The sequence below is a fragment of the Mustela putorius genome, unplaced genomic scaffold, assembly GCF_011764305.1.
Source record: "Mustela putorius furo isolate JIRA1106 unplaced genomic scaffold, ASM1176430v1.1 tig00000460_pilon_pilon_pilon, whole genome shotgun sequence".
NCBI lineage: Eukaryota > Metazoa > Chordata > Mammalia > Carnivora > Mustelidae > Mustela > Mustela putorius.
Window position 1 is genome coordinate 6,128,623 of NW_025421389.1, and position 12,376 is coordinate 6,140,998.

Consider the following 12,376-nt stretch of genomic DNA (forward strand, 5'->3'; position numbering starts at 1 on the left):
ATAAATGGATTAAATTCCCTAATGAAAAGACCTAGATTTCGACTCAACAATGCTATAGATCAAATGAACCTAACAAATACATAGAGAACAGTCCATCCAAAATACACATTTTTCTCAAATATATACAAATGGAACATTCTCCAAGGCAGATCATATGTTAGGCCACAACACAAGTTTAAATCATTTTAAAAGACTGAAGTCATATAATGTATCTTTTCTGATCACAACAGAATGAAACTAGAAACAACAGCAAAAAGAACAATGAAAAATTCACACCTCAAATTCCCAGAAATATGTGGGAATAAAACAACACACTCTTAAAAACAACCAATGATTCAAGGAAATTAGGAAATATCTTGAGACAAATGAAAATAAAAATTCAACATAACCTTACAAGATGCAGCAAAAGTGGTGTTAAGAGGGAAATTTATACCAGTAAACACATTAAAAAGGAAGAAAGGTCTTATGTCAACATCTAACTTTTCACTTTAGGGAACTAGAAAAAAGAAACAAACTAAACTCAAAGGTAGCAGACGGAAGGAAATAATAAAGATTAGAATAGTGACAATAACAGGTAATTTTAAAAAAAAAAAAACAACAAAACCAAGAGTTAGTTCTTTGGAAAGATTAACAAAATTGATAAAACTTTAGTAAGACTAACTAGCATAGCAACATTATTCACAATAGGCAGAAGCAACCTAGGTGTCCATTCATGAATGAATGGATAAAATGTGATACAGACATACAAAAAATTATGATTCTGTCTTAAAAAGGAAGGAAATTCTGACACCTGCTACATGTGCTACAACAAGAATGAACCTTGAAGACATGCTAAGTAAAAGAAGCTAGTCATAACAGGACAAACACTGTATGATTTTACTTATATGAAGTACCTAGAGTGGTCAACTTCATAGCAACAGAAAGTAGAATGGTGGTTGCCAGAGGTTATGGAGAGGGGAGGTGGGACGTTAATGTTTAATGGAAAGTTTCAGTATCAGAAGATGGAAAAGTTCAGGAAATGGATGGTAATACTGTTTGCACAACGATGTAAATGTATGTGAACTCTACACTTTAAAATGGTAAGAGTAGTAAATTTTCTGTTATGTATATTTTGCCACAACAAAAAATAAAATAATTATGTTATACCCAGAATTTTTTTTTAATTTCTGGTATACTACTTCCGTATTTAAGAATGCTTCTGAGCCATATTCCTGGATGACCTTCCCTACAACCCCTGCCTCTACCTCCAGCACCCAATCTACTACAACCTGCTGAATCATCTCAGTAATCCCATCTTCCTTGCAAAAATCTAGGCTAATAATTTCCTGGCTTCTTACTTCTTTCATGATTAGGGTTTCTAGGTTTAATTAAGAAGTTAAAAAGTACAAGACAGTCAGCTAAACTTGATTTACAATGAATACATTTTTATGTAAATTATGAATATTATAATGTAGGTACATCCCATGCAACATTAAGGACATATTTATATTAAAAAATATACTCCTTGTTTAGCTGAAATTCAAATTTAACTGAGCACCTTGTGTTTTATTGGCCTACCCTATAAATGGTCAAGGAATTCCTTTGGTCTATGTGTGCTCTGAACATTCCAAACGATTGACTCAAAAGCATGGTTTTTTAAAGATTGTATTTATTTGTCAGAGAGCGAGAGAGAGCACAGCGAGGGGAGCAGTAGGTAGATGAAGCAGGCTCCCTGCTTAGCAAGGAGACCGATGTAGGACCCTGGGATCATGCCCTGAGCCGAAGGCAGCCATTTAACCAACTGAGCCACCCAGGCGCCCCAACTCAACAGCAATTTTTGTAGATGTTAATTTTTTTAATAAATTACTAATTTCTCAGCATGATTCTTCTAATTTTTATATACTATTGGATTAATTATTCCCATTCCTGCCTTTTGATTGCCTCCAAATATTACATGCAAGGATAAGATACTTTCTCCCCAAAACTGATTTTTTGTCACCTATGTTTTGAATAAAATGTGTATCACACAGCACTTTTTTGGTAGGTAGCCAAAAGATGTACCTTGAAAAGTCATCAACTGTAATTTTATAACCACAAAAAGTCCTGCTGTCTTACAGGTAAGGGCCCATCCATTTACGCTCTTCTCCATGTAGGACTGAGCCAGTAAATACGCCACTGGTACTGGTACTGGGACACCAGTTGGTGGGTTTTTCAGTTACCAAGACATCACATGTGGCAGCTCTGACACTGGGAGGATGAATGTCAGTCCTTGTGCCTGTCTATCCCTTCAGCACTTTGCCACCTAAGACAACACTGAAATATATCTTTTAGAAAACAACTATTACAAACCCCTCCAATTAAAGATCTCAGGCAGTGGAAAAGAAAGCATTCCTGTGTTGAAAGGAACTGTGAGCCCCTAGTCTGAGAGGTCACCTAGGACTATTTACTCCCAGTAGGAGACAGCTGAAGATCAAAGAGGAGGCTCCTTGCTTTTACCTGGAGTGGCACCACCCTGGACATCAGGTGATCAAAATAAAGGTCCACTGCTTCCGTGAAGCCCTTGTAAGTTGTTCTCAGCCTCATGCCAGAGTCTTGGAGTAACCAGCTTGAATAAAAGGGGGGGGGGAATTAGTTTCACTGTCTGTGGGTTTATTCTGGATAGGATGATGGTGGGGGAGAAAAGCAGCTTCAGAGTCCTGGGGAGTGAGACCATTCCCACCCCACTCAGCCAGGAAGGTGGATTGTGCAAACAGATCCAGAGAGATCTGTTTGCTCCAGCCCTGCACTCTGCACTGCTTCCCTACAAAAAGACAACCAGCACAGCTAGGGATTTTATTTCCAGCTTTATGGCTATATAGATAGGTCTGGCTGCCAGGCAGTGTGAGAAAAGCTTTTCACTGAACGCAAGGCCCAGCGTTGAAGCATTTACTCTAAAATCTCATTACAAATTAGTGAAGCCAAAGGCGTTAAGGAATCACTGGGGCCAGATGCAACCTTCCAGTGTCACCCAGAAAACCAGTCCTGACACAGAGGCCATCAGAGGCTAATCAGACTTCTCCCCCTGCTGTCCTGGCTGGCGGGGGAGGGGGGCACATTAGCATCAGCCTCCTTAGCTCTTCAGACCTCAGCTCAGGGGAGTTGCGGGTGAGGAAGAAGGGGAATGTTTTCCACAACTTGTCCATTGTCATTGCATTCCCCAGATCATATTATTCCTTCCAGACCTGGAGTCAGAAAGTTTTCCTTCTAACTTGAAATTTCTGAGAAAACATTTATATTTTCTTATAAAGGCTCTGAGGGCTCTCCTAAATTGGAAGCCCTGAACAGGTCAGAAAATGATCAATTTAGGTAGGTAAAAATGCCTGAGGAAAGAGCAGCTTCCTCAAGATGGATACCTCCACCCTCCATCTCACCTAGAAGGGTCTAGCTTCTCGTCAACACTGGGTCTCTGCTTATTTGGGCCTCCCTAGGGTGTGTCCATATGCCAGGATATGAATGGACAGTGCTGCCCAGGAGGAGGGCTAAGTGCTGGAACTCCCATTGCTTCTGAGCTAACACTTAAATTCTGTCCTCCTGGCAGCTCCGGCTGAACCTGAGGACATCGCTGACACAGAGATTTCTAATCCCTAGGTGCAGGGGGAGGGCACTCTGGCTGTGTGCACAGCCTTGTCAAGGGCACAGAGACAGGGAGGTGATCCTAGGGATCAAAGGAAATGGAGATAGAGGCTGCTTGGATCCCTAGGGTAGGGCTGTGTTGCGCTGGAGAGGAAAGAGAAAACAAGGCCTGGGCTGGTGGCTGTGCAGTGGGGAGAGGCCATTCCCGAAGGAGACCACAAGGCAAACAGGACCAGTCTTCCTCCCTCTTGGGGCAGCATGGGGTAGGGAGAAAGTGGATCTAACCATCTGGAACACCCTAAAGATAGGAAAGATTATATCTATTAACAAGAAAGTCTTTTTTGTGGAAAGTTAATGCAGTAATAATGAGGACAAGGAATGAATGCGGTACCAGGTGATTACTGTCCAGATTTCTCCTCCAACCCCAGACAACTCTACTGACCTTAGTGGAGACTATCCATAGTCTCCTAACATAATGTATAGGAGACTATCCATAGTCTCCTAACATAATGTATAGGAGACTATACATAGTCTCCTAACATAATTCATTCAAGCCTGAAATTTGAAGATAAAACAAAAATATTAATTTGTTTCTCTTATACTTTATCAAATAAAGTGACATCATTTAAAATGGCCTCCTTTAGTACCACTTATTCTGAAAAAGAATTTCAGTACAAAATGAAAAATATACTTTTGTAGCAAAATTAAACCTACATTTGTGATCACTATTTTGCACAAGCTCAGAGGACAGTTCAAGCCACAGCTGGAGCCCCACATAGCCCCCACTCACCTGGGCAAGCCCCCGAGGTCAATCTCACTGCAGATATAAGGGCCTGGACGCAGAATCACCCACAACCCGATCTCCGCAGCCATCAGCACAAAGGCCCTAGGGAGGTCAGCGTCAGCAACTCTCAAGACACAGAGGAGGAGGGTGGAGACAAGACCAGCATCCCAAGGTGGTGGAGCTGCCCAGCTCCTCTCCTCCCTGCCTTCAGAGGCCCTGGGAGCTGGGTTCTCACCTGCTCCCAGACTAGGACCTTCTGCCCAGCCCCACTGGGGGCATAAGGATGAAGGGTATTAGACAGGGTACGGAGGTCCTAACAGTGAACCTGACCCCAACTGCCTTGCTACCAGAGAGGGGCAACCCCTGTCCCAGCCCAGGTGGTTGGACCATACTGCAAAGCAGGACAGACACTGGGGTTTAGGCACTGATGGGCTATAGTGAAGAGGTTTGGACTCAGAGTAGGCAGACCCAGACCCCCAGGAGTAACAGGTTCGTCGCGAGACAGCAATGTGGGTCCTGAGAATAAGGCTCCTGACCTGCCTTTCTCTGGTTCTCAAAGCATAACCGAGATGGTCCCATGGTTCCTAATCAACCCCAAGGGGTCACCTCTCTGCCTCCCAACCCCAGGCCAGGCCACAGAAGCAGCAACAGCACTTACTCCAGGTCCAGGTTCCCAGAGAAGTCAAATTTGCCTCTTTCTGGTTCATGGAGGTTCCATGGAACATAGCTGTAATAGAAGATATTTACAGGATTGAGCTTTTCATTTATTCTAGTTTGTCGTCTAGATTACCTCCTTTATCCCTAAAATGTCTGAGGATATATTAGGTACATTGTTGTAATGGTGTCATGATTGTAACCAAGAACTAAGTGAAGAGATCTAGGGACCTTAGAGAATCCAGGGCCAGTCCCTGGATGGGGTGTGGGGGCTAATATGTCATCTCCTTAGGAGAAGCGAGAGAAGGCCAGTAAGATTTCGGTAAAGCCTAAGATGGGACCACCAGTCAGCTTGAGCATGCACTCCACTCCCCGACTTCCTCCTCCCTCCCCACCTCTCTCGTTTTTCCTTCATCAGAGGAAAAAAAAGTAATTTATTAAGAGAAAGAGTTAAAAGTAAAATAAGAGGAAACCTCAGTGGTCAGTCCTATTTTTACTGATGCAACCAAAATTCCAAAGAATTCTTTCCTTGTATTCTCTTGAAAAGATAAGAAAATAAAATAAGTTCTTTAAAGGGCCCAACTCAAGAGGCAGAGATATGGGGTGATGTATGACAGTAACACACATCAGTAACCAGTAACAGCTGGTCCTCTCCTGGACCCCCACCCACCCCAGCTTCCAATGGAACGCTCTTCAGCTGCAAAGAATGTGCTCAGGTATAGGGAGAGGAGGTTTGCTTGCTTCCAATTCAGACTCAGGAGTTCTGTGTTTGAGAAAATACAGATTACCTAGCTTTAATAACATAGAATGCTTAGCTTGCCATATTCCCACAAGATTGAGGAGTCCTGTGATGTGTGAATGTACCCATAGGACCAGAATTCACATATGCAAATAAATGGATCCTTTTAAGTAATCTTTCTGGAAAATTATATACATTTGTTTTAGCTATGTTGTGATGGCCCAGAACATTCCTGTAATTCTTTTTAGAAATTGTCTACAAAGCTACCTCATAAACTGTTCAAGAAAATCTATAATCACATATTTCTGCCTGAAAATGCTTTCCCAAGGAAGCTATTTTGAAAAAGATCTTACTCATTTGCTGAATAAACTGAGGGGTGGTGTGCTTGTTTAAATATATCTATATCTATCTAGCTAGCTACCTAGGTAGCTAAATATCTATATCTAAATATATCTAAATATATCTAATATATCTATATATATCTATATCTAGGTAGCTAGATATAGATATATCAATGTATATAGATATAGATGTATATATATTCGATAATTTAATCACCTCCTACACCTACACTCACCTCCTTCACTGTATACCTTTGTATGCCATTGCTCTTTCTATTCCTCTAAAGCTTATACATCCAGCCTGTCTTCTCATCCACACAAACGGGGAGCACTGTGCAGGTGAGGGAAGGCAGTTGTTATACCTGGCAGTCCTGTGCAGAGGACTGGGCTCCTCCTATATTTTTCCTCACAAAATTCAGCCCAAAGATTCTCTTCAGGGACAGCTCACATTCAGGATCTGGCAGGGCTGATCCTGCCAGATGGAGACCCACAGTCTGGGCTGCCTTAAAGAAGCCCAAGACACAGATGCCACAGATGCCCATGCTTGGTGGTGGGGTGGGGCAGCACTCACGTGGTGAGGGTATTCAAGCCACAGGCTTTCATCTTCAGCAAGCGGTCCCTCCAGTATTCCTTGGGCACCCGGAAATAGTGCATGGAGCCCCCAAAGATCCAGAAAGTGGAGTCCTCCAGCATGAAGTATTGGCCATTGGCCTTAAGCCCTGACTGCCGGTGTTTTAGCCATGCAGGGATCAGATTATACCAATCCGACCTGCAAAGAGAAAAGGCAGCTGAGACTTGGCTCCTTCTCAACAATGAGCAGGGGTACAGAGTCTTAGGAGAGAGGCTTTTTCTCCTCCTCCACAGGCCCTCCTTTTTTCTAAGAGGTCCTGCTTCCGAGGCCTTCAGAAAAGGCTCCCTACCCTCTGATTTAGTCAAACGTTAGAAGGAGTCTTTCTTTAGTACACTCATCTGCACCCCACTGCAAGGGAAGAGCAAGCTGAGGCCGTTGTCAGGGACAAGACAAACACAAAGGTCAATGAGGAAACTATGTGCTAACAGGAGAGAGGACATGGTGGGGGCACACAGCATTGAAAGGGTATTCGCAGGGGAGTACAGGGTACCCAGGACAAGTGTGGCACGCAGGTTCCTACAATGGCCAGCTCTTCCAGGCCATTCGACTTAACATCAAAGCAACAGCTACTTCAAATGGTACCTCTGAGCCACCCCACGGTCACAGCTGCCCGGCTTGAGGTGTAAATACCTAGAAGGAGGTTAGAAACAGCATCTGTTCATTGACCAACTTTCCAAGTCTTAATTATTAACTAAAGATTAAGTTCAAGAGATAATCCAGCACAACAGAGAGGTTGGAAAGTGTTAGTCCCTAAAAAATCAGGTCTTGACCGAGGGGAGTCCCCTCAAACTAATTCTCATGATTAGAATTCCCTCCCTCTCTTATCCCCAGTCTCTTAAGGCCATGGAAGAAACCCAGCAAGAGATGCTGGGGGAGACCAGAAATTGAGGAGTTTGAGGACAGGAAAGCGCAGTCTGAGTCTGAAAGGAAAGCAAATTTCCCGGATATGCCTTTTCTACACCCACTTTTCATTACAATTCCTGACACTAGAGGGCGTATTGCCCCCGCAGGGCTCTTCTGCGTTAAAAAAAAAAAAAAAGCTCCCTAAACTGCTGCCCACCTGTCTTTCTATTCATTTTGTAACACTGGCTACAACTGTGCCACTGAGAGACATGCTCTGTTTAAGGCCCAAATTGCTCCACTCAATCAATATTGATAATCACTGACTGGAGACTGTCATCTCTTAGAAGAAACAGAAATGCATGAACAAAAATTAGGCTGAGAGTTTCCATCTTGATTCTGGATTCAACAATTTTCTGTGTCCTTCAAAGGGGCAGCTCCTTCACAGAGCTCTGGTCTCTCTGGGGACCAGCAGTGCAGGTCACGGGAGCACAGGGCACATGCATGTTGCACATCCATAGATGACTCTCCCAGTGTGATCATGGGATGAGCCATCCCTTCCACTCTCCATCTCTGCCACAGCTCTGTCCTTTTCCTACGTCCTTTCCCTACATGCCAGCCAGCTTCTCCTCTGCCTACAATGCCAAGTGCTTCAGCTCTGAACATAAACTTGCATACGCTACACTGCAAAACAGCCAGAGCCCTGCGATTGATGGGGGGGAAAATGTTAATGGCATTTAGTGAAAATCCAGTGCAGGTGTGCATGCTCCTCAGGAAGCTGGCTCCCATCCTAACAAAGCTTCTCCAAGCCACAGACCTCATGGTCCTATACGGCATTCTGACACATACAGTCTTTCTACACCTCAGTGCACACTCGGATAATTACAAGTCGGTGTCAGAGTGCTGTTGTAAGGCAAGCACAGAGATAAGCCCAAGGCTGGCCTCTGGGGCATATGACCCATGGAATCCTCCAGGTCCCCATGCTTAGAAGGCTCTCTTGCAAAAAGTAGTTAAATAAGCCATAGAGATCTAATGTACAGTATAGTGAATATAGACCGTATTGTACTATAAATATGTCACGTGATAAATATTGTTAGAGTGGCAATCACATTACAATATATAAATGTATCAGAGCACACACTGTATACATGGTTTCAGACACTATCTCCATCCTGAAATTCTCAATGTTTTTTAGACAAAGGCCCTACATTTTCATTGTGTACTGGGCTCTACAAATTAGGTAGTCTGGCTTAGCAAGGGCAGAGGACAGTAGCTGAAATAAATATACATATATACACACACACACATATGTAATTGTCAAATGAAGAAATTATCTAAATTATCCAGGTAGAGTCAGAGAAAGCTTTGCCAAGAAGATGACACTGTCACAGGTTGGAAGGCAGACAATATGAGAGAGCAGAAATTATCTAAATTATCCAGGTACAGCCAGAGAAAGCTTTGTCCAAGATGACACTATCACAAGTTTGAAGGCAGACAATATGAGAAAGCAGAAGGAACTAGGGGCAAAAGCATTAAAAAGTGAGAGCATATCTACTCAAGGACTAGCAAGCAGACAGGTGAAGAGGCTGTGTGAGCATGTGGATAGCCTGGGGCCCCTCGACAACACGGGCCTGGCCTAGCACACACCAGTCCCAACCGCTAGCTACTAGTCTGTGACCGGTACAGAAACTGAGATACTGGGGCGTCTGGGTGGCTCAGGTGGTTAAGCAACTGCCTTCAGCTCAGGTCATGATCCAGGAATCCCAGGATTGAGTCCCTCATGCATCTAGCTACCTTCTCAGTGGGGAGTCTGCTTCTCTCTCTGGCCCTCCCCTCTCCATGTCCTCTCTCTCTCTCCCCCTCTCTCATTCTCTCTCAAATAAATAAATGAAGTCTTTAAAAAAAAAAAAGAAAGAAAGAAAGAAACATACTTTTAGAGCAATACATGTCATTTTGTCTGTTGAAGCTCATCATAAAAGACTGGGGCACATACTTTGTGAATCTTTTCATTTCCTTTTTCTAGTATCTGTTTTCAATGTATTCGATAAAGTAACATTGGGGGGAAAAAGACTTTTAAAGAAGAAAAGGAAAATGATGCTGCAGCACAGAAAGAGTGAGAAGTACTACTTGAGACCAGAAACAACAGTCTGTCTTTGGGCAGTTGTGATCAGAGCTGAGAGAACAAACATATTGACCCATTGGGTTTAACAGGCTTAGTAACCAAATGGATGCAGGATGCGTGAGACCAAAACAGTGTGAAATCGCTTCATCGGCACCCTTCCTAGCACTTGACTGAGGTCAGCCAATAGGACAAGAGGGAGGTTCGGGTTTAGCCACAGCTGTTTTCACAGCTGGCCCCATATCTGAATCACCTGGGAAGCTTAAAACTAAGGAATGCTATAAACATTGGGGTACAGATGGCCCTTCTTTTCATTACATCTGTATCTTTGGGGTAAATACCCAGTAGTGCAATTGCAGTCACCAAACTGTGGAAAGAAGCAAGATGCCCTTCATCAGACAAATGGATAAGGAAGATGTGGTCCATATACACTACGGAGTATTATGCCTCCATCAGAAAAGGATGAATACCCAACTTTTGTAGCAACATGGACAGGACTGGAGGAGATTATGCTGAGTGAAATAAGTCAAGCAGAGAGAGTCAATTATCATATGGTTTCACTTATTTGTGGAGCATAACAAATATCATGGAGGACATGGGGAGTTAGAGAGGAGAAGGGAGTTGAGGGAAATTGGAAGGGGAGGTGAACCATGAGAGACTATGAACTCTGAAAAACAATCTGAGGGTTTTGAAGGGGGGGAGGGTGGGAGGTGGGGTGAGCTGGTGGTGGGAATTATGGAGGGCACGTATTGCATGGAGCACTGGGTGTGGTGCATAAACAATGAATTCTGTTATGCTGAAAAGAAATTTTAAAAAAGAAAAAAAAAAAACAAGGAATGTGCAGGCCCCACCCCTGACCAATTAATGATGGTGGAGGTGGAGCCCAGGGATTGGTGGTATTTACAAGCTCCTCCACAGACCCCATGAGGCTGAGCCCCTGGAGGGTTTTACAGGAGGGCTTAGGGCAAATCAGGGGCCCCAGTGGCCAGAGGTGGGAGAACAGGAAGTGCCATAGATTTCACTACTTGGAAATTTTGTCGACAGCCACTCATGGGCAAAGAAAATTAATTTCACCCCTTCCTTTCTACTTCCCACAGCCCCCAGGACCCAGAACTCCTATTGCTCCACAGGACTGCAGTTGTGTTATACTACAGTTCAAACGTCACTTGTGTATAACCTGGGGACCTCGTTACTATTTTCTCAAAAGAGAAAAGTTCCACTTTCCAAGTGACTTAGAAAGGATATTTCAGAATACAGTTCTAGGGGCACCTGAGTGGTTCAGTTCATTAGGCCCTGAGATCAAGATCTCGGGTCATGAGCTCAAGCCCCATGTTGGGCTCCACACTGGGCATGGCAGCTACTTAAATAATAATAATAATAATAATAATAATACAGTTTTTCCAAGGGACCACCTATATGGGGAAACAAAAACAAGAACAATATCTGTAAGAGGAGGATCTGGACACGAATCCTGGCCCTACCCTTGTAGCATGGCCTCCTTGGGTCAGTGACACGAGCCGTGTGGGAATGAGTTTCTTCCTCTGTGAAACGGGGTGAATGCCTGTCCTAACTGCTGTGAAGATCAGATATAAATGGAATACTCTGTAATGTGTTATAACAGAGTTTGTCACCATTTGAAATAAGTTTATTTTTGCATGCTTTGCATATTAGAGAATAGCCTCAGTGAGGTTCTTTTATGTCCTTAACATGGAATAATCCCAATCTTTCCATTCTTAACCATTTAATTTACTGTCTAATCACATTTTATATGGAAGATTTTGTCCCATCATATTACAATTTCTAAAATGTTACAATGAAAAGTTTTATCCACCAGGACCCTGTCAAACCAACCCAGCCCCCTGACCAGTGTCAGCAAACCCCAGGTGTGGGCCAAAGCCACCCTGCCTCCTGTCTTTGTGCAGCCAGCAAGCTACAAATGTCTTTCACTTTTTTTTTTTTTTTTTTTGTCTTTCACATTTTTAAGTGGTTTGAAAGAAACTAAAAAAACAAGATTTGGGGACACAAAAAATTATATCAACTTCACATTTCACATTTCGATGTCCATAAATAGTTTTACTGACACCCCACCATGCCCACTCTTTCCAGTCCTGACTGGCTACTTTGGGCCACAGTGACGTTGCTATGATAAAAACATTGTACAGTCTGCAAAGCTGAACACATTTACAGGAAACTTTGCCAACTCTACCCTAAAGGATGAGGCCTAGGATACTTAAATGAGGCTTCAGGTCCCCTATGACCACAGTCTGGACCTCCTAGCCACCTCCTTGCTCTGGCTCTTCCCAACCCCTCCACCCCTCCACCCCCCTTTCCTTTGGCCACAAGCTCCTGGTGTTCTGGCTGTGTCTGAGGTTTCTCATACCACACGCACAGAAGAGTTTGGTGTCCCTTAGTTTTCATCACATCTGCTCTAAGCACACACTCTGCCTTCTTGCCTCATGTACTCACTAGGCTTTATGTACTCTCCCCTCCTGACACCCCCAGGCATTCCCTCAGGAGCCCCACCCTCCAGGCTGGCCCCAGGCTAGAATGAGGAAGAACTGATGGACAGATTCTCTTCTTAAACTCGGGGAGTATACTGACAGTCCAAGTGGTGAAAATACACACAGGCACACATAAAATTTCATTATTTTTAAAGACAGTGAAAATACAACTTAGC

The 12,376-nt window shown here is 43.5% G+C and overlaps 1 protein-coding gene across 3 annotated transcripts in view; it reads right to left on the reverse strand.

Moving 5' to 3' along the window:
* Positions 1-12,376, reverse strand: part of LOC101672478 (beta-galactosidase-1-like protein 2) — a 47,536-nt gene that overhangs the window by 26,783 nt on the left and 8,377 nt on the right. For all 3 annotated transcript variants that reach the window (XR_006606865.1, XM_004763970.3, XM_045080324.1), the window contains exons 2-5: positions 6,681-6,878; positions 5,034-5,102; positions 4,382-4,477; positions 2,476-2,584 (exon numbers count right to left, since the gene is read on the reverse strand). Coding sequence is in view for 2 of the 3 variants with exons in the window: in XM_004763970.3 (XP_004764027.1) it covers positions 2,476-2,584; positions 4,382-4,477; positions 5,034-5,102; positions 6,681-6,878 (472 nt within the window). In the remaining variant the exon portion in view is untranslated. The remainder of the gene's footprint in view (positions 1-2,475; positions 2,585-4,381; positions 4,478-5,033; positions 5,103-6,680; positions 6,879-12,376) is intronic.